The 27,248-nt window shown below is 29.8% G+C and overlaps 5 protein-coding genes across 7 annotated transcripts; all 5 read left to right on the top strand.

Moving 5' to 3' along the window:
• The first annotated feature begins 748 nt into the window (after positions 1-748).
• On the top strand, positions 749-4,790 carry LOC103486437 (glutathione S-transferase L3-like). Its single transcript, XM_008444394.3, has 10 exons — positions 749-960; positions 1,037-1,108; positions 1,222-1,282; positions 2,370-2,456; positions 2,739-2,837; positions 2,919-3,021; positions 3,114-3,187; positions 3,346-3,453; positions 4,384-4,464; positions 4,561-4,790. The coding sequence occupies exons 1-10, from the start codon at positions 950-952 to the stop codon at positions 4,564-4,566; spliced, it is 702 nt and encodes a 233-aa protein (XP_008442616.2). The 5' UTR covers positions 749-949; the 3' UTR covers positions 4,567-4,790.
• Positions 4,791-4,881: 91 nt separating this feature from the next.
• On the top strand, positions 4,882-15,952 carry LOC103486436 (glutathione S-transferase L3-like). 2 transcript variants are annotated; one of them, XM_051084200.1, is made up of 10 exons: positions 4,882-6,573; positions 6,666-6,737; positions 6,827-6,887; positions 7,590-7,676; positions 7,781-7,879; positions 7,980-8,082; positions 8,165-8,238; positions 8,397-8,504; positions 8,976-9,056; positions 15,700-15,952. In XM_051084200.1, exons 1-10 carry the CDS (start codon positions 6,560-6,562, stop codon positions 15,703-15,705), a joined length of 705 nt encoding a protein of 234 aa, XP_050940157.1. In that variant the 5' UTR covers positions 4,882-6,559; the 3' UTR covers positions 15,706-15,952. The 2 variants fall into 2 exon arrangements, with proteins under 2 accessions (XP_050940157.1, XP_016899634.1); XM_017044145.2 differs by lacking the exon at positions 15,700-15,952 and adding an exon at positions 9,387-9,698.
• Positions 10,819-12,162, top strand: LOC127149107 (F-box protein CPR1-like). The gene has a single exon (XM_051084198.1). It carries the CDS (start codon positions 10,886-10,888, stop codon positions 12,047-12,049), a length of 1,164 nt encoding a protein of 387 aa, XP_050940155.1. The 5' UTR covers positions 10,819-10,885; the 3' UTR covers positions 12,050-12,162.
• Positions 13,919-15,241, top strand: LOC127149108 (ribonuclease MC-like). The gene is made up of 2 exons (XM_051084201.1): positions 13,919-14,350; positions 14,492-15,241. Exons 1-2 carry the CDS (start codon positions 14,120-14,122, stop codon positions 14,954-14,956), a joined length of 696 nt encoding a protein of 231 aa, XP_050940158.1. The 5' UTR covers positions 13,919-14,119; the 3' UTR covers positions 14,957-15,241.
• A 1,171-nt stretch (positions 15,953-17,123) lies between the features above and the next one.
• On the top strand, positions 17,124-19,905 carry LOC103487129 (F-box protein CPR1-like). Of its 2 annotated transcripts, XR_007820451.1 has the most exons (3): positions 17,124-18,117; positions 18,200-18,301; positions 19,550-19,583. XR_007820451.1 is itself a non-coding variant. In XM_051084197.1 (2 exons), the coding sequence occupies exons 1-2, from the start codon at positions 17,206-17,208 to the stop codon at positions 19,564-19,566; spliced, it is 1,113 nt and encodes a 370-aa protein (XP_050940154.1). In that variant the 5' UTR covers positions 17,124-17,205; the 3' UTR covers positions 19,567-19,905. The 2 variants fall into 2 exon arrangements, 1 of the variants encoding a protein (XP_050940154.1); XM_051084197.1 differs by having other exon boundaries at positions 17,124-18,301; positions 19,550-19,905.
• The last annotated feature ends 7,343 nt before the right edge of the window (positions 19,906-27,248 follow it).

Genomic DNA, 27,248 nt, shown 5'->3' with positions numbered 1-27,248 from the left:
CCGACTCAATTCAACTTTATAGCCTAGACACATACAAAAAAAGAAGACTTTTTTTTTTTTCCTTTTTAGGGATGTTTTTCATAACTTTTATCGTTGTATCAATGTTGATCCTAAGTTTTCAATTTCTCCGTTGAATAGTTTTTAACTCTTAAATGTAAAAAAATAAGACACATTATTTATAAATATAACAACATTTGATTGTCTATTAATGATAATAACTGTCTGTCATTGATTAACAGATGCATTTTGTTATATAAACGTTTTTTAACCATTTTATCATTTAAAACAATTATATTTCAAAGATAGGTTAGTACATATTCATTTGTCATTGTTGCAATAAAGTATATCTCTCGTTTTATTAAGCTTCTTAGATAATCGTTTTGAATTATAGAATTATTAAAATATATCTACAAATATAACAAGAAGTGACTATCAATAGATTTTGATAAGCCTATTATTGGCGTACTTATAAAATATTCTAGTTCATTATGCTATTTTTGAAAAACAACCTTTTAACGTTCTTTTTCTAAATTTCTATCGTTTAATCTTTTTCCTTCTCTATTAATATACCAAACTCTTCTATTAATTTTATAACTCTAAAATTAGTTTAACCTAAAAATTAAAATTTTAGATAGAGCAATAATTAGATATATTCTAAGATAGATCGATCTATTATGTCCGTGTGCTTCTTCTTACCATTCACGTAAAGAAAAGGGAAATTTTAGGGTCAAAATCTGTCCAAGTCATTTACAAAATATAACACATCCTTACACGTCAGTGCTGGCGTTTTTACGAAAAAACGTCTCATAACAAACTTCTCCTAGTGGTTGGTACTTAATACCGAGAACGAATCCATGTGAATCTCACTACCCGCCTTCTCCGAAAATCTTCTCCTAAGTTTCGCATTCTGAGACCCAAGTTTTCTACAATCATCTATCGAACAACTTTCATGGCTGCTCTGTAAGCATTGCCAGTTTAGTGAATGATTTTTCAACTATCTTTTTCTTTTCGCTCATGAATTTGATTCTTGTTGCAGTGTGGAAGAGATTTTACCTCCGTCGTTGGATGCTACTGCCGAACAACCTCCTCTGTTCGACGGAACTACTAGGTTTGCTTTGTTTTGCCTTGTTTATCCGTTGAAATCTCTGATTCTCGCTGATTGAGCTTCTTTTTATCTCGAAATTCACTCGCATTCAAGACTTCTTCATCTCTTATTTGAAGGTTGTATACTGCTTACATTTGCCCATATGCTCAACGTGTGTGGATCACCCGGAATTACAAGGTTTGCTTCTTCATTTCTGGGTTCCGAGATCTTGTTTTCTTGCCTATATTTAGTCCCGAGCTTCAGATTTGTAGCAAATTTGTCTCTAAATTTCAGAATGTTTCTAATAGTTTTCTAAACTTTCTAGTTTGTTTCTACATTTATTAACATTCACTAATTTGTCGGACGCCAAATCAAGAGTTCAATGCTTATTGCACACCAAATTTAGCTTTGCGTATTATAGATTTGGTGTTTTTATTGACGTTGAATACATACTGAACTTACTTATTAGACAAAGTTGTGGGATTAACGGAATACTTTTTTTAATAGTTTAAAGGTTTACTAGATTCAATCATGAAATATGGGAACCGAACTTGTAATTTAAAGTTTTATGGCTTAGTGATAATTTAATTAGTATCAGAATAGAGGTTATCACATGTGGATTCCTGGTTATCTACAGGTTAGAGGAACCTATTATTTTGTAAATTGGTCACATGGGAAATTTGAGTTTATTATTATAAATTTTGAGTCTTTATTGGAAATTAAACGGTGAGTTTTGTGTTTTGAAAATTGTTTAAGGTACTAAACAACTTGATTTAGAAGAACGAGGCTAATTATTATTTGTCAGTTTCTGCACTCTCTTGTTATTTGCACTTACATCAGCTGTATCCTCTCAATTCGTCTTCATGCATAAAAAATTAAATATGCCTTGTGGTATCAACTTAATTGTTTTGGATTTAGTGGTATGGTAGCTGATCATTCTCTTCAACGCTTGATGGTCATTAATTATTATTTGTCAGTTTGTGCACTGTCTTGTCATTTGCAGTTACATCAGCTGTATCCTCTCAATTTCATCTTCATGCATATAAAATTAAATATGCCTTGTGGTATCAACTTAATTGTTTTGGATTTAGTGGTATGGTAGCTGAATTCTCTTCAACGTTTAATTAATTTCAATACGTGCTTGTCTCTATCCACGGATCTTGTTCCACTCTGAAGTGCTTTAGTTAGTTGGATTCTTTTTTGGTTCTTGGTTTTGTTTTTGTTTTTGTATTTGGTACCATACATTGCCAAAAGCGGTCATTTACTACTTTTTCTTTGGGTGCAGGGACTACAAGATAAAATTAAGCTAGTTCCTCTCAATCTTTTTAACAGGCCTGACTGGTACAAGGAGAAAGTATACTCTCCAAACAAGGTGATTCATGTTAAAGAATTGTATACTTGTTCTTTGTTCGAATTGATTGGTCCTTGGTGATTATAAAGTTGACAAGGTTAAAGCATTGAAATTATTGAATTTATTGTAATCCATATGGTTAAGCTTTTGAGTTGATTGGTGATTTAATATGGTGCTAGAGCAAGAGCAAGTGTGTTTGTACCCTTAGAATGTCATTGTCTCTAATTAATATTAGTTTCTATTTGTTGGATTGATTGTTAATTCGTTAATTTAGTATGCAGTTGAATTTCTTCCTATCTGCAGGTGCCATCTCTAGAACACAACGGGAAAGTTATCGGAGAAAGTCTTGATCTGATTAAATATGTTGATAGCAACTTTGAAGGACCCTCTCTTCTCCCAAATGCAAGTAGAAAATAGTGTTCTGTTCTGCTTGCTGCTTGGATTGCTCTATCGCTCATTTTTGTTATCCAAAACAAAATGTAGGATCCTGCTAAAAGGGAGTATGCTGAAGAGTTGCTATCCTACAGCGATACGTTTAACGGTGCCATAATCTCTTCGTTTAAAGGTGACACTGCAAAGGAAGCAGGTAAAACTCTTCAGTTTTCAACTCAATCTATCTCTTCATACAGCCTTTTAGTTTGGTTATAAAAATGGGCTGATTATACAACAAAATTCAAGGTGCTCAATTTGATTACTTGGAAAATGCTTTGCAAAAATTTGATGGCCCCTTCCTCCTTGGAGAGATCAGTCTGGTAACTTGACCTTCCACGATCCTGCCCTGGTTTGGTTTCCTTTTGTATTTTCCAATCTCAAGATTCATGTTATATTATAGAAATTTTAGGAAAGCTAGCCGGTTCAATGTGTTTTAAGTTATGCTCAAACTTATGACTGGATTTTCTGTTTTTTTTAGGTGGATATAGCATACATTCCATTTGTTGAAAGGTTCAGCGTTTTCTTATTAGAGGCTTTCAAGATTGACATCACTGAAGGAAGACCTAAACTAGCAGCCTGGATTGAGGTACGCTGTATGTTCATTTTGCATTCTAATTGTATATATCAGTAGCTCACTGTCGGAAGTCATGATAAAACTTTGTTGTGAATATAAATGGTATGCATTAATCCTTTGGTTACTTCGCTAACTTTCAGCAATATTTGAACCTAAATTGGTTTGTTACCATAGCCCCAGTTTCTTCTTCCTCGGCTCCAAAAGACACGTTTTCCAGTATTTGTTTTCTATGATAGTTCTCTGTTTCATATAGAGTGTGTTTCACATACCTTTCTGAGTGATTTTGGAAGAATGAAGTCTTTTTGTTTTCTCTAAAATATGTCTGGTTTGATAACAAATAAAAAATTAAATTGATTTTTTTTTTTTTTAATTTGTGAAACTACTAGTGACTTTAAAGTAATTGACTGAAAACCACTTTGATTTTAAAATCACTTTTAGATATAGTGCAACTATAAACGAACTTATATCATATAGTCCCTTTTTAGCAAATACAAAAAGAAGAAAATACAAAAAAAAAAAAAAAAACTATGCCTTTTAATTGAACCAAGTTTTAAAAAAAAAATGTTAGAGATTTTTTTCTTTCTAAATGTGCTTTACTATAAAAAAATATGTCTAACCCTGTTTTCTCACGTAATTTATTCGCTCTATTATCATACTTTTCTCCTCAAATTTCATTCATATGTTAATGTTGAAAGCTCTAACTTTCTTTTTATATTACTACACTACACCTTAATGCTGTTTTGTCCTCTTATATATTCATTTGTACACACTTTTATTCTCGACCTCTATCGATGTCAACTATGAAAAAGTAGACGATATCAAAATATATTTTCAAAAAAGAAATAATTGGATGCTAATTTCTTGCTCTTCCAAGAAAAACATATCTAATATGGTCAGTTGATCCCATAGTGTGATCATGGTTGTAAAAATACTTTGCTGTAGGAGTTCAATAAGATTGATGCGTACAAGCAAACAAAAGCTGATCCCAAGCTAGTTGTTGAAGTTTATACAAAGCGATTTTTGGTAAGATTAATTTGCTTTGCATTTCTTGCATATAAATCCCATTTTTGTAAGATTTTATTATCCATGCCTTTTTGTTAACTATCTATACATAATCAGGGTTAAAAACGAAGGTTGAAGAGATGATATTACGAACAAACGACTCAGTATGTCGATGATAATTCTATACTTCCTATTTCATATTATGTATTTTGATAGTGTTTGAAGCGTTTGCTTTGTTTAAGTTAGTCGATGTCTTGAGAATAAAATTTGAGGTTTCTCAAAATATTAAATTATGAACTATTTTCTTCTTCAAAAATAATAATAATAATTATTATTATTATTAATAATTAAAGTTATTTCATTTTCCCTTGATTGATATATATAAATACACATTTAATACCATGCATAAGAATGCAAGGAAAAAGAAAGGTTTATAACGAAAACATTGATTCTTAATTGAATTATTTAAGGTACAAAAATCAAAATAACTTGATATTTGTTTAAAGTTGTTAAAGTTCGGCTACACTTTTTATATGTATCAAGGTGGATTATTTGTCACTTTTGAGTCTTTTTTATTGGGTAGCTAAGGGTCCGTTTCACAACGTTCCACTTTTCTAACGAAGAAGAATGAACTCTTTATTAATGCTATTGAAGATCAACATTACCAAGGCCTCATTACAAAGGAGTGAACGTGTTACTATTGTGAATGAGCCAGCCATTCCAAGCCAAAAGAATTTATGGAAAGAAGTTTGAATCTTTCGAATTGAGGATCCCCTTCTTGTAGGGTTAGTGCTCTAATGTTGGATGCTTTCCATGGTACTTTTCATTTAAAACGAAGGGAAATAATAATAGAAATGAGGACATCGATACAATAGGCATAAAGTTCAATAGCGACGCAAACAATAAAATTGGTTAAAGTGGAGAGGATGAGAAAGGAAGAGTATAAAGAAGAGAGAAAAATATTGGAAATAATGAGAACGAGGGAGCTAAGCCAATTGATCTAAGAACTTCTTAATTATATTTTCTATTTTAGATTAAAAAAATCTTAATTATATATTTTTTTATTTTAGATTAAAAATAGGATTTTTTTTTTCAAAATGGAAAAAATCGACAAACTGTTAACAAAATTTATCACAAAGGAAATGTTCTGTTTTTTATAATTTTTTTAGAAAAAAGTTAATTACATTTTGGGTCTTTTCAAAAATATAACAAACGACAAAATATTTACACTTTGTAAAACAATTTTAAAAACGAAAAAAAGTAAAAAATGCCCCGTATGCCCTGTCAACTACGTCACACGTTAACGTACTTGATATATTTGTACACGATTGTCTATATTTGGGTTATACAATCGTTTAATTTGGTTACATGATTATTTAGATTGGCTAAATGATTTTTTTAAAGATTCTTTTGATACACATAGTTTAGATTTGTTTACATTTTTTTACACACGATAGTTTAGATTTGGCTAGCCCAATCTAAATGATTTTTTTTAGAATTCTTTATACATGATATTTAGATTTGGCTATTTTTTTCTTACGTCGTTTTCTTCAAGTCTTTTATATTTAATAGATCTTGAAAAACCAAATAAAAAAGTTTGAAAAAAAAGTTTGGAAAAAAAAGGAAGAAGAAAGACAATGGAATAGACGAAGAGGGAAGAAATGAGAAGAAAAAGAATAAGAATGATGAACAGACGAAGAGGGAAGAATCGAAAAAAAGAGAAGAAAGACGATGACAGAGAAAGAGAGAAAGAAATACGAAACGAAAAAATTTTGAATATTTAAAAAATGGGCAACGCTTTGTTACATGGGCCAAGGTTATATTTATGAAAGTTTCTTTGAATTTTTATTTTAGATTTAAAAAATAAAATAAAATAATGATAACGAAAGTGTAGGACCAAAACTGTTTTCTAATTCTTGTTTAATATGAAAGTACAACGGTCAACCGTCCAGCGGCCGGCCTTTAGTTCCATTTTGTTTTCTTTTGTACAACCGAGCTTTGTACACGTCGCTACTCGCTTTCGATTCCTCCCATTCTCCATATACATCTCTTCACTGAATCAGCCATAGTCTCACTATAGAATCTCCCCCGACATTATCGCATTCGAGGAGCATCCATGGCTTCCACACTGTGAGTAGTTTCGATTCTGGAAGTGAAAATTTCTTACCTCGCTCCTTTTTCTCCTCTTTCGTTTTCTTAACTTGATTTTTGTTTCGTTGCAGCGTGCAAGAAATTCCACCTCCGTCCTTGGATGCCACCGCCGAACAACCTCCCCTGTTTGATGGAACTACCAGGTTCGTGTTGATTTTGCCCTTATAATCTTGGGTTTTACTTCCTGGTTCAACTTTTATTTCTTTGATTATAATTGTTCTTTTTTCCTCAGGTTGTATACTGCTTACATTTGCCCTTATGCACACCGTGCTTGGATCATCCGAAATTACAAGGTTATTGCCGGTTCAATTTTTGGTTGCAGGGCTTTTATACTCTTGCCTAATTGCCATGCCTGTTTTATTATACTTTCTTCATTACACTTTGTAACGAGGGTCGTAGGAATAGGCATGAAAGGTTAGCTGTACCATAATCTATCAGCTTACTGTAACTATCCAAATTAATATAAATTCTGATGCTATCATTAGATAAATTTGAAGTTTCATCTCATTGGTCACGTGAGGAGTAGTAACTTTATTTATCTTTTTATGTAAGTTATTCCTTAAAGATTTTTGAGTTGGATCCCAATTTTCGAGTGAATACTCATTTGAGTTCCATGATATTAGCTAAAGATGGGGTTCTATTTCAAAGAAAATTGATTATGAAAAGATAATCCTCCTCATATTTCCGATGTGACTATTGATGTGAGATTTGCAATAGTTAGTTTCCAAGTCTAAGACTGAGGGAAGAGTTGAGTGAATGAATAAATTAGTAAATATACTGTAACTAATCATTGAAAACATTATAGTACTTTAGTAGTACATACTTCTCTCATTGAACATTTTAGACTTTATTAGATGACATTATTATTATTTTCATTAGTGATTTAACATTAACTTTCCATTTCAGCTCTTCTTTTTTCCCTTACCATGGTTCAAGTATTCACAAGCATTCATTTATGTATTTTATGTAATTCTCTGCTTCTTTATGGGGCGCAGGGACTACAACATAAAATTAAGTTAGTTCCTCTTGATCTTCGTAATAGGCCTGACTGGTATAAGGAAAAAGTATACCCAACGAACAAGGTGATTCATGTTGAAGAAAATAATATTCTTGTTCCTTGCTTCATTTGCCCATTCTTTGTTAGTTAAAAATCACTCATCACAGTTAGATTTGTTCTAATCTGTAGGTTCCATCTCTGGAACATAATGGAAAGGTTATTGGAGAAAGTCTTGATCTGCTCAAATATATCGATAGCAACTTTGAAGGACCTTCTCTTCTCCCAGATGTAAGGAAACAAATTGTTGGCTCATTTTGTCGTCGAGCATCCCTGCTTGTTGGTGGAATTACTCTATTTCTCATTTTGAGTTATCCGAATCAAAATGTAGGATCCTGCTAAAAGAGAATTTGCTGAAGAGTTGCTTTCCTACAGCGAAACATTTAACGGCGCTATAATCAATTCATTTAAAGGCGACACCGCAAAGGAAGCATGTAAAACTTTTCAACTTGATCGCTCTCTTCGAACAGATGTTTGGTTTTGAATATTGGCTGATATGTGTAGAAATTCTGCTAGGTGCTCAATTTGATTACTTGGAAAATGCTTTGGGAAAATTTGATGGCCCGTTTCTCCTCGGAGAAATCAGTCAGGTAACTCGACCTTTTCATAAGCCATTTCTTGGTATTGTTTCTTTTGTATTTCCATTAAAAAAAAGTGATCATGCCTTATGAATTTATGAAAATTAGCCTGTTTGATGTATTTTAAGTAAGTTGTGTATAAGTTTATGACAAGATTTTCTGTTCTTTAGGTGGATATAGCATACATTCCATTTGTTGAAAGGTTCCACATTTTCTTATCAGAGGCTCTCAAGATTGACGTCACGGAAGGAAGGCCCAAATTAGTTGCATGGATGGAGGTGCGTTGTATGTGCATTTTGCATTCTAGCTCGAGCAAGAGGATATTTCTAGGCTCTTTTCTTGGATTAGAACTATTTTAAATATTTCTAAGTCTTTCTTCCTTGATATTTTTGTTTATCTTCAACCTAATTCTAGAAACAAGCCCGTTTGTTATGGATGATTCAAGAAGCTTATAGGTAGTTATTGTTACCTTCTACTTTAACGGATCTTTTATAATATTATACTGAACTTTAATGGCCTTCTTAGTTCTTTATTCTCTCACATTTTACGCTCTTTCATAGTGTCAACAGTGATAAAAAAAAAAAAAAACAGTTGAATGAGATCCTTTCCAACTCTTTCAAAGAAACCATATCTAGTTTTGTTTATGTTGGTCACATAATAAACAACATTGCTTCTACTTATAATTAATTAGTTGTTTTTCTTTCTACATTCTAAACGTTTCATGGTTGTAAAAATACTTTGTGTTGTAGGAGTTCAATAAGATTGACGCGTACAAGCAAACAAAAGTCGATCCCGAGCTGGTAGTTGAAATTTATAAAATGGTATTCTTGGTAAGATTTGCTCTGCATCTATTTTGCTTTATAAATTAAATTTCTTTTAAAATAAATAATTTATGGCAAGATAAATTGCAAAAACCATCCTTTAAGTAAGTTGGTAGTTGAAAGTATTTAAATAGGTCCCTCAAAATATAGCAACTAGATCCATTTCTAGGTTTAATTTTCTATGCTAAATTTTACAATTATAATGAGTTTGAGGATCTAATTTTAAAAACTGAACCCAATTTTTACAACTGAAATTGCAATTACCACGAGTTTTTTGTGCAATTTTGCCCCCGTTGTATATGTCTTTTTGAAATTTTTTTATATGAATTTTCTAATCAGAGCTAGCAAAAAGAAGGAATAACGGAGAAGTCGTGTATTGCCTTGTGAAGAATAAGTAGTGCAAGATACTGATGAGAACTTCCGGTGTTTGTACTTCTTATCTCCTTTCTCTATATTTTGGAAATCTAAATGTGAGTAGTTAAAACGAACCCAACTCAATTATATCATGATGTTTTTATTATTAATTTCGAAGTTATAGCTCGATTTTCCTATCCAATATATTATAAATAGGAAATGTAACTAGTTCATGTAAGTGCATATTTGGATTGACTTCTTGAGTATTTATAAGTGTAAAAAAAATGTTTATAAACACTTTAAAAAGTTAATCCAAACACATCACGAGTTTGTGTCTTATAAATAAAATTTTAGTTATTGGTGGATTTAGTATAGATCCAAGGCCTCAACCACCTTTCTTGCAACTTTATGATTTTTATATACATAAAAGGTTCTTGGTGTCGGTTTTCTTTAATGTTGGTTTAAAATCAACGTTATCGATTATCAAAATTTCGATTCCAATTATCTTGAATGTCCGTTCATCGAACACCCTCTTGTTTTCAACTCACATTGTTCACCATCTTCTATGTCGGTCTTGTTGTGAGGTATTGCAAAATTAATTTTAAAAAAATTGTTTGTTGTAAGACGTGCTTGCTATAATTTTTATCAATTTAAATCTGTTTTACAAACCCAAAAAATCAGTTAAATATCTCTTTTCAAATAACTTTTTGACGACATCCCAAACCCAATGTCAAACGTAATCAAAGATATTGGCTCCTCAATCCATACCAAAAGAAAAAAATATTTAAAACTTTGATTTATTTATTTATTTTAAAATTTGGAAATTTTGGAATGAGGGTGAGGTCAATTAAAGACTACAAGATAGTATTGTTTGTAATAATATTAAATTTTAGTATGCCATTAACATCAAAATTAAGCACACTAATTAGTACTTTCCCAAAGATAAAAGCCATTTTTAAGTTCAATATGATGCGAGAAAGGGATGAGTGGAGAGAAAAAGAGGAAGAAGAAGACAGATTTAATTTACAAAATTTTTTGTGCCCAACCACTACTATCCCACTTTTGAAGTTTTAATAATTCAGCCCAAATATGGCAACCGAGAAACAAAACCAAATATGGAAAAAGTAAACAAAAACCCTAATTAAAGACATTATTATTGCAAGATCGATCTTCTCCATCTTGTTGTGTTTTGTTTGAAAGGACGACGGAAGATTGATCTCTCTATCTCCACTGCATATCGAAGAGAGACCATAACCATTATTTTGGTTGGCTCACCATTCTTCACGCTACCCCTAAAACTAATTTACACTATATATATTCTTTTCTTTTCTTTTCTTTTTTTATTCATAACCAATTCCTTTTATTTTCAATATTTCCCTTGGCTTTGTTTAAAAATATATAATTACCAACACAACATCATTCTAATTACATTTTTAAATTACATTTTAACCTTTTCTCTATTAAACATATAATATACAACAATAATGGTTGTTGTTTCTGATGTCTTGATTCACATTCTATCCAAGCTTTCACCAGAATCTCTTCTCCGATTCAACTCAGTTTGTAAATCCTGGTATGCTCTTATCAACGACCCTAAATTTGTAACTAAACATCTCTTAGATTCTTTTTCCCACAAGCATGTTCTCCTTCAACGTATCATCACCAACAACTCTGGCAAAAAAGAACACGTGTTCTCAGTCCTTGAATTTTCTCTTGATCGATCTGTGTCGTCTGTTTACGACGTCCCTTTACCATTTCATGAGGGTCCTCGACCATGTTTATCATATCTGATTCTTCCAAATTTAGACGTTAGAGGTCATTCTCACGACTTAATTTGTCTAAGCGATCATAATCGTGATATTTTTCTTTGTAATCCCATGACGAGGCAGTGTCGTAAACTTCCTCCAACAATTCTTGTGATCCCTGAACCTGAAGGCCCTATTAGTTTAAGGCTGGGAGTTGTCGGATTTGGGTACGATGTGAAGTGTAGGGATTTCAAAGTGGTTAAAGTTGTGAGTCTTCGGAGAGGATTTGTACGATATCCTTCAAGAGTGGAAATTTATGATTTGAGAAAAGATAGATGGAGAGAAATTAAAACCCTTGTTGATGTCAACTTTTTATGCCACCCTTCATTTGACATGTATCACGAAGGAACATTTTACTGGTTGGGGATACATTTACCAAGTGAAAAAGAAGCTATACTAACATTTGACATGAGCAAAGAGACTTTTGGAAAAATTTCAATCCCAGAGTGTTTTCACTCTCTCGTGGATCATTTTACAACTTTAATGGTTTTTGATGGATGTTTACGTATAATTTCTTATCTAGGATATGAAAGCAATGATAAAGTTTTTGATATTTGGGAGATGGAGATTGATGGAGTTTCGTGGTCAAAACTATTGACGATTGGCCCTCTTTTTGAAATTAAACGTCCATTGTTCTTTTTAAGCTCCAATGAACTTTTAATGGATTCAGAAGAAAGACAAATGATTTTGTATGATTGTAAAACTCAACAAATCAAAGAGCTGCAAGTCAGAAGTGAACGAATGTCTGTACGCGATAATTTAAGCCGGTTTGCAGGTACTAATTTGTTCGTTAAAAGTTTGGTATCTGTGGAAGGAGGAAATAATATGAGTTATGAGTTTTAGTATTTTTCCAAACTTTGTTTAATTTAGATAAAGTTTAGATGGATGGGAGCAAATGTTGGTTTTGTTTTGAGAGACCATTTAACTTTCAAATAATAAAAAAATATTGTATTACTTTGGAGGCCAATAATGATTCTAAACACAATTTTTTATGCTATTTTTCTCGTAATTGTGATGTGAATAATTTCTATCATTTCCAACCATTTTCTGGCTGTCATTTCTCCAACTTAATTATAATATTTTATTTTTATTAATTAATTACTTACTTTATTTAATATATATGTGTATGTGTGTAAAAGTTATTTTATTATTACAATTTTGAAGCTCATCAAATTAATTATTAATTATAATTAAAAGTTCATATATAATTACTTGTGTGCGAAAGATGAACTTTTAATTCAAAGATTTTATTCAAATAACTTTTTCATATCATAATTGTACGAAAGAGACACAAATTTGAGTGGAAGAAAAGTATAAGTTTATAGTAGTGATCGATCAAAGGGAATGTATAAGTTTAAGATGTCCTTCCAAAGATGACTCGAAAGCCTTGCCACCATTATATGAAAAAGTACTTCATCGAAAATATTGACTGTTCTTGGTCATTATCCTAATTCAAATACAACATAAAAGAATTGGTAATTGAGATACTCTCTTTACCATTATTCAAAATAGAACCCAAGATAAGAGAATGAATTATTATGGTATTTTCTTGACGAGTATCACAAGTGAAACACAACATATAAGAGGTAATAGAAAAGGCAATGGTGGGGAGTGGGTGGGTGAAGGAATAGGGAAAGGGGAGTGGGAAGTGGGGAGGGGAATATAGGTAATAGCAAAAAAATAGAAAAAGAAAGAAAGAAAAGGGTTGTGGAAGTTTTGGGAGAAAAAAGGAAAAATAATAGAAGGAAAAGAAAATAGAAGACATAAGAGAATGGAGAAAAAGGGAGGACGGAGAAAATGCGAGAATGGAAAAAATTGTATATAGAAAATATCACATGCGTAGTTTGTCTAAAATCTCGATTGATCAAAGTCATGATTAACGTCAATATTAGTTCCTAACTAACTCTTATATATATGCACCGATAGAAGTCTATCATTGATAGAATTTGAATTTTTGCTATATTTTGTAAATATTTGAATTCATTATGCTATATATTTTTGAAAATGTCCTTATAATATTAATGATTACAAAAAGATACAAACGTACAAATTAAAACAATAATTGGTGTGAAATTCAATAATAAGACATGAAACGTTAATATTCACTTCTTATATATCTTAAAAAATACCACTTCTAATATTATTTATTTTCATCTTTTAAAATATTTTTATTTGTAGTTACTTTCTTAATTTCAAAACTTTGAACCCCTTGAGTAAATGTCTTAGAAAAATTTAAGTTAGTATAATTATAAGTAAGAAGTGTTGAAATAACCTAATAACATTTTAGGTTATAAATTAGATAATTTTATAGAGAAAATATTGGGAAAAAAACTTTTTTATTAATTAAAAGAAATTAAATATGAAAATAAATAAATCAATATAGGTTTAGGTCATACACTAATCCTAATTTTTTTTCCTTTTATGAAATAGCAATTCAAAATCTTTACATAATAAATATGCATATAATTTACTTAAAAATAAGGCTAATTATCTCTTCTCACCTCTGATATAAATATTATTGATAAAGAAAATGAAAATATAAATTTATCAAAAAATTATCTTGAATAAAAAATTATACATATGTTCTTTTCTTTCTTAAATTAATAAATAAAAATATTATTCACACACTTTCACTTTTTATTTATTATCTACAACGCACAAAAAGACATATATATATATCTATTATTTAACCTTAGAAGTCGAACTACGAACTACGTAAAAAGAACTAAGAAAGAAAAAAGTTGTAATGCACAGAAACTTGCAAAGGACCAAGATGCCTATATAAAGTAGGGTTCTCTTCTTTAATCTCTCATTCTCCAGTTCCATACTCTTCTTCTTCTTCTTCTTCTTCTTCTTCTTCTTCCAGCTCTCATTATTCTACATTTCCATACTCAGCTTATTGTTCATTTCTCAATGGCTCAGCATACTTTCATTTTATGTCTTTTAAGTTTGTTGTTGTTTGTGAATGGCTATCCATTCGACTTCTTCCAACTAGTCGAACAATGGGGTCCAAACACATGTAACGACGGCACCCAGTGTCATGCTCAACCTCAACCCGAATTCACTATTCATGGGCTGTGGCCGAGTAACTTTTCAAATGCCCGACTTTTTTGTGCAACTAGAAAACTATTTGACTATGGCCAGGTTCCCATCTTCTTTATATATATATACATACATATATATGTTGTGTGTTTGTGCGCTTTTTTTTTTTTTTTTTTTTTTTTTTTTTTGCTATCTTTAGCATTCTATTCATTGTTTCAACACATTCTTTTTATTTTATTTTAGATTAGCTTACTTCAAGGAGACCTAGTTCAATACTGGCCGGATGTAATAAATGGGAACAACCGCCGCTTCTGGAGTAATGAATGGAAGAAGCACGGGGCATGTATAGACCCACCTTTTAACATAACTCAGTATTTCGAACTTTCTTTGGATCATCATCGAACGTATGATCTGTTGAAAATCTTAAATGGTGTTTGGCACCGCAACCGCCAAATGCCCAATAATGGTCTCGCACCTAAAGACATTCTAAACCCCATTTTTAATGCAATAAACAAGACAGCAGGCATCCGTTGCAACAAAAATGGTATAACTAAGAAGTTGCAATTGCATGAAATTGTACTGTGTTTTGACAACAATGGTACTACCCTCATTGATTGCCCTAAGTTTGTTAGCAACAGTTGTAATCAACCTAAATTTGTGTGGCTCCTCCCACAACAGAGTTCAGATGGTGTTCCAGATTATGCATGATCATTTGATATCCTCATCGTTTGTTATGCTTAGAAGACCTATTAATTACAGGAAGTTTATGTTTTTCTCCTTATTAAATCAGAATGTGTGTTCACTGTTGTCGCTTAATGTTTAAGTAAGTTTGTGTGTTGGTTGTTGTCGTTAAGTATGTGTTTAAATGGATCAGTTATTGATGTTTAATTTATGTGTGTTCAGCCTGTTGTCATTAAGCAATGTTTAAATCATTTTAATTATGTGTTCACTATTGTTTATTGCTAAATCAGAAAAATTCATCACCAATGTCCCACATTTGTAAGGTCAAATTTTAGTAATTTAATTGTTTTTTTTATTTAATTTTAACACATAAGATTGATGCGTACAAGCAAACAAAAGTCGATCCCGAGCTGGTAGTTGAAATTTATACAATGGTATTCTTGGTAAGATTTGCTCTGCATCTATTTTGCTTATAAATTAAATTTCATTTAAAATAAATAATTTATGGCAAGATAAATTGCAAAAACCATCCTTTAAGTACGTTGGTAGTTGAAAGTATTTAAATAGGACCCTCAAAATAGCAACTAGATCCATTTCTAGGTTTAATTTTTTATGCTAATTTTTACAATTATAATGAGTTTGAGGATCTAATTTTAAAAACTAGACCCAATTTTTACAACTGAAATTGCAACTACCACGAGTTTTTTGTGCAATTTTGCCCTCGTTGTATATGTCTTTTTGAAATTTTTTTATATGAATTTTCTAATCAGAGCTAGCAAAAAGAAGGAATAACGGAGAAGTCGTGTATTGCCTTGTGAAGAATAAGTAGTGCAAGATACTGATGAGAACTTCCGGTGTTTGTACTTCTTATCTCCTTTCTCTATATTTTGGAAATCTAAATGTGAGTAGTTAAAACGAACACAACTCAATTATATCATGATGTTTTTATTATTAATTTCGAAGTTATAGCTCGATTTTCCTATCCAATATATTATAAAAAGGAAATGTAACTAGTTCATGTAAGTGCATATTTGGATTGACTTCCTGAGTATTTACAAGTGTAAAAAAAAATCTTTATAAACACTTAAAAAATCAATCCAAACACATCACGAGTTTGTGTCTTATAAATAAAATTTTAGGGACATTATATTAGTTATTGGTGGATTTAGTATAGATTCAAGGCCTCAACCCCACTCCCTGCAACTTTATGATTTTTATATACATAAAAGGTTCTTGGTGTCGGTTTTCTTTAATGTTGGTTTAAAATCAACGTTATCGATTATCAAAATTTCGATTCCAATTATCTACAATGTCCGTTCATCGAACACCCTCTTGTTTTCAACTGACATTATTCACCATCTTCTATGTCGGTCTTGTTGTGAGGTATTGCAAAATTTATTTAAAAAAAATTGTTTGTTGTAAGACGTGCTTGGTATAATATTTATCAATTTAAATCTATTTTACAAACCCAAAAAATAGTTAAAGATCTCTTTTCAAATAACTTTTTGAGGACAACCCAAACCCAATGTCAAACGTAGTCTAAGATATTGGCTCCTCAATCCACACCAAAAAAAATATTTAAAACTTTGATTTAATTATTTATTTTAAAATTTGGAAATTTTGGCATGAGGGTGAGGTCAATTAAAGACTCTCCAAGCTAGTATTGTTTGTAATAATATTAAATTTTAGTATGCCATTAACATCAAAATTAAGCACATTAATTAGTATTTTCCCAAAGATAAAAAGTCACTTTTAAGTTCAATATGATGCGAGAAAGGGATGAGTGGAGAGAAAAAGAGGAAGAAGAAGACAGATTTAATTTACAAAATTTTTTGTGCCCAACCACTACTATCCCACTTTTGAAGTTTTAATAATTCAGCCCAAATATGGCAACCGAGAAACAAAACCAAATATGGAAAAAGTAAACAAAAACCCTAATTAAAGACATTATTATTGCAAGATCGATCTTCTCCATCTTGTTGTGTTTTGTTTGAAAGGACGACGGAAGATTGATCTCTCTATCTCCACTGCATATCGAAGAGAGACCATAACCATTATTTTGGTTGGCTCACCATTCTTCACGCTACCCCTAAAACTAATTTACACTATATATATTCTTTTCTTTTATTAGTCTAACCAATTCCTTTATTTTCTATGTTTCCCTCTCTTAGCTTTGTTTAAACATATATAATAATACCAACACCCCATCATTCTAATTACATTCTTTAATTACATTTTAACCTGTTTCTCTATTAAACATACAATATATAACAATAATGGTTGTTGTTTCTGATGTCGTGATTCACATTCTATCTAAGCTTTCACCAGAATCTCTTCTCCGATTCAACTCAGTTTGCAAATCCTGGTATGCTCTTATCAACGACCCTAAATTTGTAACTAAACATCTCTTAGATTCTTTTCCCCACAAGCATGTTCTCCTTAAGCGTATCATCACCAACAACTCTGGCAAAAAAGAACACGTGTTCTCAATCCTCGAATTTTCTCTTGATCGATCTGTGTCGTCTGTTTACGACGTCCCTTTACCATTTCATGAGAGTCCTCGACCATGTTTATCATATCCGGTTCTTCCAAATTTAGACGTTAGAGGTCATTCTCACGGCTTAATTTGTCTAAGCGATCATAATCGTGATATTTTTCTTTGTAATCCCATGACTAGGCAATTTCGTAAACTTCCTCCAACAATTCTTGTGGTCCCTGAACCTGAAGGTCCTGTTAATTTAAGTCTGGGAGTTGTCGGATTTGGGTACGATGTGAAGTGTCGGGATTTCAAAGTGGTTAAACTTGTGGGTATTTGGAGAGGACTTGTACGATATCCTGCAAGAGTGGAAATTTATGATTTGAGAAAAGACAGATGGAGAGAAATTAAAACCCTTGCTGACGTTACCTTTTTAGGCGCCCCTTCGTTTGACATGTATCACGAAGGAACATTTTACTGGTTGGGGATAGATTTGCCAAGTGACGAAGAAGTTATACTAACGTTTGACATGAGCAAAGAAGCTTTTAGAAAAATTTCAATCCCAGAGAGTTTTCACTCTCGCTTGGAGGATTATACAACTTTAATGGTTTTGGATGGATCTTTACGTATATTTTCTTATCTAGTATTTAAAAGCAATGATAAAGTTTTTGATATTTGGGAGACGGAGATGGATAGAGTTTCGTGGTCAAAGGTATTGACGATTGGCCCTCTTTTTGAAATTAAATGTCCATTGTTCTTTTTAAGCTCTAATGAACTTTTAATGGATTCTGAAGAAAGACAAATGATTTTGTACGATTGTAAAACTGAACAAATCAAAGAGCTGCAAGTCAGAAGTGAACGAATGTTTGTAGGCGATAATTCAACCCGATTTGCAGGTACTAATTTGTTCGTTAAAAGTTTGGTATCTGTGGAAGGAGGAAATAATATGAGTTATGAGTTTTAGTATTTTTTCCAAACTTAGTTTAATTTAAATAAAGTTTAGATGGATGGGAGCAAATGTTGGTTTTGTTTTGAGAGGCCATTTAACTTTCAAAGAATAAAAAAAATATTGTAATACTTTGGAGGCCAATAATGATTCTAAACACAATTATTTTACAATTTCACTTTTTTTTTCCTGTTGTTTTATGCTATTTTCTCGTAATTGTGATGTGACAATAATTTCTATCATTTCCAACCATTTTCTGGCTCTTATTTTTCCAACTTATAATTTTTTTTTATTAATTAACTTACTTTATTTAATATGTATATGTGTATTGTGTGTCAAAATTATTTTGTTATTACAATTTCAAAGCTCATCAATATTAATTATTAATTATTAAATGTTCATATATAATCACGTGTCTGGTAAATTGTATTGGGTGACACAATAAAAATCTAATTTAGCAATATTAGCACTAACCTTTTCAATTTTGCAAATATAGCAACTTTTTAATTTTGGTTGATATTTCTTATTTTATTTTTTTCATTATTCCAAAATTGCCCTTCTTTGCTGTTTTCTCTTCCTCTTTCGTTTTTCTTTATTGTTCTTCATTTTTCTTTTTCTTATTCTCTTCTCTATTGTTCTTCTTCACCATTTCTCCTATTCATCTACTTCTCTTCTCCTTGTCTTCTTTTGTTTCTTTTCCACCGTTCTTTTACACCGTCCTTCTCTTCTCTCTTCAGTTTTGTTCTTTTAGATTTCTCCCTCTTCGTTGGCTTTTTTTTTTTTTTTTTATCATCTTCTCCTCGTCTTCTTCTCCTATTCTCTTCATTTTTTTCTTCAGGGAAAACAAGAATCATGTATGTATTTCTTCCCATTTTTTGAAGCCCTAATATTATTTCTGTGAATTGCTCATATATTATTTATTAAAATTCGGGCTACAATTTTTCTTCCTCGTCTCTTTTTATTTGTTCTTTTATTTGTTCCTAATATATTTTATCGAAAGGAACTTCGTAGATCAGTTTGGTTTTATTTAGTTACGTTCGGTTTTTTTTTAATTTGTATCAGTTTTTTATATCAGCGGTATGATATACTTATATTATATGTATTAATTGATTGATATATTTACTACATGTTTTTTATTTTTCCAAAATTGTTGCAGTTCATTGTAGTTATGGTTAAATTGGCATTAATTGTTTTTCAGAGTGGTCAATGGGATGAGTAACATTACTACGTGGATTACAAAACAAATTGTGTTTTGGTTGATGGAGTGATATCATCATTTGATTCTTTTGTGAACTTGATTCATACTGAAATTCAGGTTGAGTCATGTATTGAACTTTCAGTTTTAATTTGTTGACTATAGGCGATAATGATGTTCAACATGTTATTAATATTGTAAACATACCATAACAAAACTGTTTTGACAATACATAAAGTGTATCATGCTTAGTGCATCAGGTGTATTTAATTAATTGAGTGTATCAACAGTTTCGCAAGTGTATCAACAACATATCAAGTGTTTCAAACTAATAATATGTATCAATATGAAGTTTAGCAAGTGATTAAGTATATTACATCTATCAAATGTATTAGCAAACAAACAAGTATATCAACGATATATAAAGTGTATCATTCTTAGTGCATTAAGTGTATTTAATTGATTTAGTATATCAATAGTTGAGCAAGTGTATCAACAACATATCAAGTGTTTCAAACTAATAATATGTATCAACGAAGTTTAGCAAGTGATTAAGTGTATTAAATCTATCAAGTGTATCAGCAAACAATAACAAGCGTATCAACGATATATAACGTGTATCAACGATATATAAAGTGTATCATTCTTAGTACATCAAAGTGTACTTAATTGATTGAGTATATCAACAGTTGAGCACCTGTATCAACAACATATCAAGTGTATCAAACTAATAATATGTATCAATGAAGTTTAGCAAGTGATTAAGTGTTTTAAATCTATCGAGTGTATCAAGAAACAATAACAAGTGTATCAACGATATATAAAGTGTATCATTCTTAGTGCTTCAAGTGTATTTAATTGATTGAGTGTATCAACAACATATCAAGTGTTTTAAACTAATAATATGTATCAGTGAAGTATTAGAGAGTAAAAAAATAGTGTACGAGGAGTACATCAGCAAAACAAATCAGGTGTATCAACGATATATATTCGTGTATCAACCGTATATATTAGTATTAATAATGACTGAAGGGTAGCTTCGTAATTTCGTATTTTTAAAATGCGGGTTGGACTTCAATTTTGCTATTTTTGCAAATGTAAAAATGATGTGTTATTGGCCTAATTTATGATACTATAATTGTCATATTTGCAAGAGCCCCTTATTTAATACGTATATGTGTATTGTGTGTCAAAATTATTTTATTATTACAATTTCAAAGCTCATCAATATTAATTATTAATTATTAAATGTTCATATATAATTACGTGTCTGCGAAAGATGAACTTTTAATTCAATTATTTTATTCAAATAACTTCTTCATATCATATTTTGTATGAAAGAGAAACACAAATTTGAGCGGAAGAAAAGTTGTTCAGAAATTTAAGGTAACATTCTTCACTATTTTATTTTCTATTTTCTTTTTGGTATGCGTTTGAAAATAAACTATTATATTCTAAAAAATAATAAGTAATTTTTCATATTGTTATTATGATAGTTGATTTTTGATACTCAAAGAGAAACAAATATTAATCAAACCCATATTAGGTTCAATCTGTTCATGGTAAAATTTCGTATGGGTTTGATGTACTTTTATCTTCAACAAGCAGTTCAACATTCCATGCAGGTTGAAGCATATTATAATTAATAATTGACCCTCTTTTTAAAAGTGAATATTTATTGTTGTTTGATTAATTTTGAACAATATAAGATATGCGAGAAGAATCGGGAGGTGCACCAAGACATCTAGGATTTGATACATATGTGGCACGAACCCTCATCACACCTCAAGGCCACATGTTATAGTATTGATATAGAAAAGATATGCAGTACAAAAGCAAGCTAGAGATAGAGAGAAGTTCGATAAAAGTTCAATACAAGAAAGAAATGAGTAGAGAAAAACCTTCCAATTAAGAGAGATGTTAGTGATATAATGGTATTACACCAATAATAAAATGTTATGTAATTTTTTACCTCTCTCGCTAGCTATAACATTTTTCAAAACAACTGCTGCTATAACTATATATAAAGTAAACATTTCTTTTTATTCAATTTTTTTTTTTTGTAATTTATTTCTTTTTCTTTCTCGACTCACCCTCTAAAAATAATTTCTTTGTTTTTATGAATGTAGAGTAGTGTTTTGCACCAACGAAAGAAAAGTATTATTTTGATAAAATGTTTTCAAAATCATAAATTTTGTTAATCCATTTTACCTTTTGATTTTATTAAGTTTTCTCATAGTTCACTTGGTAGTGATTTTGTCATTCAATAATAAGTATGTGAAAAGGTTTCTCCCATAATTTTATTTCTAAACAATTAATAAAATAATTTCATGTAGTTTTTCGGAGTTTTAAATTAGTTGAAATGACACTTAAATTTAATTGATAATTAATATTATAATCATTCATTATTGCATTTAAGTAAAGCAAATTAATGATTAAATTACGTTACTCAAATCATTTATTCTTATTACAGGTAAACAATGACCTAATCAAATTCCAACCTCGATCAATTCACATCTATAAATAGATCATTGGATTCATAAATCAAATAACATAAAAGAACAACATTGAACACAATTAGGTATAGACATGCATGGAATTATGGAAGAATTCACACTAGAGCGTTCTTTTTAAGATTTCTTCTTTTTTTAGCGTCTTATTAACTTGCCACCATCAAATCGGTAGAAAACAACAAAGAAAAATACAAGCATGGAGGTGATGAAAAAGGTAAGTTTATAAGGTATACTCTCTTATTTCCTTACTTTTCTCTCTTTCACCAGGAGGAAGGTAAACATTAAAATGATATTTTGTTAATTTATGCTTTTCAATTCTGGCTAGAGCGAGGTGGAGAAGGGTTTAAGATCAAGAAGTGATCGATTATAACAAATTATGAACAGTTCAAAGGTGCCAAATTTGAAGGAAAGTGTCTTATAGGTTGTCAAAAATGGTGAGACTGGAAGAGTTAGTAAGAAATTAAAAAAAAAAAAAAAAGAAACTCTAATGTTAATTAAGCTTTGAAATGATCAAATCAAAATTTCAATTTGGTTGTTGCTGAAAGTTTGTCATGATGAAATTATTCATCTTTGAGATGTGAAATATAGTGTATGATTTTAATTTACACATTTCCAAATTAATCACATTAGATTAGTCTAGTTGTTATATATGCTTTTTTAATTATTAACTTAATAATAAAATCATCTAATAGTTAGAATGTATATGGGAGAAAATTTGGTGGCTAATATCATCTTCTGTGTGCTTACTTTAATGTTCATATAAATTATATATGTTTTAATAATTAATATGAGATCACATAATATGAAATTTTATTATATTTGAATATATAAATTCATACTATGCTATTTATACAAATCTCATTTTTTCATATACTAAAATAAAATGACAAATTGCAAGTGCAATGCACGTGTTACAAACTAGTAATTATAAAGCAACGAATATTTTTGGAAGATCGATCAAAGGGAATGTATATAAGTTTAAGATGCCCTTCCAATTAAGATGACTCGAAAGTCTTGCCACCATTATATGAAAAAGTACTTCTTCACAAATATTGATTGTTCTTGTTCATTGTCCTAATTGGAATACAACATAAGAGAATTGGTAATTGAGATATTCTCTTTAACCATTATTCTAAATGGAACACAACATAGGAGAATGAGTTACGAGGAAAGAAAATATTTATTATTTTTTAATTATCATTATCCATAATTAAAATACAACATAAGAGAATGAATTATTATGATATTTTCTTTACCATTATTCACAAGTGAAACCTAGTATGAGTGGGAGGGTGAAGGAATAGAGCAAGGGGAGTGGGGAGCGGAATATAGGTAATAGCAAAAAATTAGAAAAAAAAAAAAAAGAAAGAAAAGGGTTGCGGAAGTTTTGGGAGAAAAATAGAAAAAAAAAATAGAAGGGGAAGAAAATAGAAGACATGAGAGAACGGAGAAGAAGAGATGACGGAGAAAATGTGAGAATGGAGAAAATGGTATATAGAAAATATCATACTGGTAGTTTGTTTAAAATCTCAATAGATAAAAGTTATGGTTAACGTCAATATTAGTACCTAACTTACTCTTATATAATTAATGTATTTGTAGATATCAATAGAGATCGATCGGTATTTATTATTGGTATAATTTGAATTTTTACTATATTTTGTAAATATTTTAATTCATTATGCTATATTTTTTTAAGTAAATTATGCAAAAAAAAATGCATATTTATTATGTAAAATTTTTGAATTGTTATTTCATAAAAGAAAAAAGAAAATTAGGATTAGCCCTTTAAAAGAGCTTATTGTAAATAAGGATAGTAATAATTGACCAAATTAATTAGTGAGTTTCTTTTAAGATACAGTTAAATTAAATTTTGATAAGCTCTTAATTGGCCAGTGCAATTGACCATTATGGTTTGAAAAATATGATATTTGAAATTAAATACTCATATAATAATAATAATAATAATAATAATAATAATAATTCTTTGGCTTTGTTTAGAAAATATGCGTTTCATATTTATAACGTTCCTATAATTAATGATAACAATGACGTGACTGACAATAATTTGTATCCGTTTTATATTTTCAGTGTATGACCTAAACCTATAAGGATTTATTTCTTTTAATTAATAGAAAAGGTTTTTTTTCAAAATTTTCTCTAGAAAATTATCTAATTTATAACATTAAATGTTATTGGGTTATTCGAACACTTCTTACTATTAATTATACTGACTTAAATTTTTCTAAGACATTTATTTAAGCGGTTCAAACTTTGTTCTAAGAGAAAAGTATTGGAATTAAGAAAGTAACTACAAATTAAAAATATTGTAACAGACGAAAATAAATAATATTAAAAATGATATTTTTCGTAAATATATAAGAAGTGAATATTAATGCTTCTTTCCTTATTATTAAATTTCACACTCACGTTTATATTTTCTTTTGTAAACATTAATATTATATAGTTATTTTCAATTATAGCATAATGAACCAAAATATCTATAAAATATAACAAAAATTCAAATTATATAAATGATAGGTTTCTATTGGTGTCTATTGTTGCATTAATAGATATATAAGAGTCGGTTAGGAACTAGTATTGACGTTAATCATGACTTTTATCTACTGAGATTTTTTAATATGATATTTTTAATTTCAAGAGTGTGAATAAAGATAAATTTTTGAAAAATATTTTTTTCGTTGATTCTAAATAACTTTGATTAAGCTCGTATAATCACAATAATATCTTAGAAGAAATACTTTTTAATTTTTCTATTTTTCTTTTATTTCTATTTGGAGCTTTTTTTCCATTGTTATTAGTTATATTTTTTAATTATCTCATATTTGTTTAAAATTAATGTTTTTTCATTTTAACAGTTTTTTTTATTATTTTATTTTATTTTTTCTACGTGAAAATCATTTGCATAATGGAAAATTTAAAAATATATTGCATTTACCATTGTTTACTATTTAATAATATTTTGTTTTTGTCAGTTAATTTAGCTAGAAGACTTATAATAGTTTTTAAAACTTAAAATTAAAAAATATAGTTTGATAAAAATAAATTACAAATTTCTAACCAATTGAATTTAGGACTAAAATACTAAATTATTTAAATGTAAAATCTGTAAATTATGGTTAAAAAACATTATATTTTTTTAATTAATTAAAGTGACAAAGGTATAAAAATTTATTTTCAAACGTAGTAAAATTAAAATATCAAAATTAATAAATAAAGCATAAATCAAATAAAATTATAGTTTTAGTTAAATATATATTTCAAAATTTAAAGAAAAAAAACTAATATTCTTATGATTTTATTAATTTATTTTAAAGGAAAATTGCAGTTGATGCTAAAAATATTTAGCAATATGAGATTCATGTCACCACTTTTATTAATATTGCAAATATGGCAATAATAATTATAAAAAAAATTCTAGCAGCAAATAACGTTAATCAATTTTATTTAATTTCAAAATTACTCCTCGACTAAATTTAGGTTTATTCTCCCTTCATCTTCTTCACCCACTCAGTCCTCCCTCCTCTCCGCCGTCTCCCTCTCTCCCAATGTCTTCTTCACCCACTACATGCTGGGAGTGGTATTTGCAGTGCTCATGGATGGGTCTGTCGTTGATGTGCTGCGTTTTGCTCTTGCTGGTGTTCATATTCGCATCGCCGATTCTGAAGGCGATAGGGGAGGGTGATGAGTTGGCGAAACTAGCGGAGGTTTCAGCCGGATGGTTAATTCCATTGCATTTTAGTTTTGCGTTTCATTTTCCATTGCAGAGGTTCTTGCATAATCAATTGAAGGCGAGGGCGATTATGTGGCTAGCGGCGGTGGGGCTTGTAGTGCACTGACAAGGTTAACTAAAATTGGGTGTTTTTGGGTTGGTCGAGAGTGTGAGCAGTTGGGTGCATTTGAGGGAGAGAAAAAGTTGTGAGAAAAATGATTATAATAAGGTGTTTGGAGGAAGTATTATGATAATAGTGTTATAATAATATGTGTTTGAGGGAAGGATTATGATTGTAGTAATTTAAAAAATAATAATAGAATTTAGATTGGATTATTTAGGCAGGGCAACGTAGGGTTGCAGGGTTGTAAGTAAGTAAAGATAGGATAATATAAGGTTATCTAGGGATTATGATTATTTATCATATTCCTTGAACCAAACATTTCCTAATTCTTTTCCTCCTAAAACCCCACCCTAAACACCCTAAAGATATCTATGCTTTTATAACAGTTATCAGGTGAGAATGAAATTAATCAAATGACTAAACTAAAATTGACTATAAATATAGAAGGTAATCAGTGACAATCATATAACAATTAAGTAAATTTCATGCATAAATTCATTAATGAATAAGGGTATTTTAGATTTTACCATTGGGGTTGGTGTCCAATTTTGCCGAAAAAATAAAACTTTGGGCCATGACTCTAATTTTTTCAAATGTTTTTGATAAATTTGCAATTGCCTTTGCTTTTAATGTTTAAAAACTCAGTCACATGACTATCAAAATGTAATCAAATGATCATTATCTCAAGAGGTTGGCTAAATAGAAGATAATCATATGACAATCAAAAGATAATAAAATGATTATCTCACCAGGCCGACTAATCAAATGACATGTCTCATAAAGCTAACTAAAATTGAAAATAAAAACTTGTAGAAATTAATCAAATGATGATCCAAAGAGGTAATCAAATGATCATTTCATAGGACTAAAATGTAGATTGAAAATAAAAACACTAAAATGTAACAGACAACAATCATAATCAAATAATTATTTCACAGGGCTAACTAAAATTTAAAAAGAAAAAAAAAAATGTAATCGAATGACTGTCATATAACAATCAAATTGTTTTAAAAAACGAATAGATTTTTGACTTTTTACTTCAAGCCCATTAGCAAATTAACAAATTTGGAATGAACTGAATAAATTTGCTACTTTTATAATTTAAAATTTCGAGTAACATAAATCTAATTTAATTAATCGTTTTTTATTTTCTTATCATGCAAGTGGCCTTATTTTAAATTTAATTAATAATAGTATAAATTTAAATTAGTTTAGAATTTAGTCAATAATTAAATAAAAAAGAAAATATTTCACAAAAGTAGAAACAAAATAATTAAACTCCAAAAATAAAATCAAATGTAAAAAATTAATGATTTTATTTTAGGAAGTGAG

This window comes from Cucumis melo, chromosome 4, assembly GCF_025177605.1.
Source record: "Cucumis melo cultivar AY chromosome 4, USDA_Cmelo_AY_1.0, whole genome shotgun sequence".
In the NCBI taxonomy this organism is placed as follows: domain Eukaryota; kingdom Viridiplantae; phylum Streptophyta; class Magnoliopsida; order Cucurbitales; family Cucurbitaceae; genus Cucumis; species Cucumis melo.
This window is presented reverse-complemented; position numbering and strand designations above follow the sequence as displayed.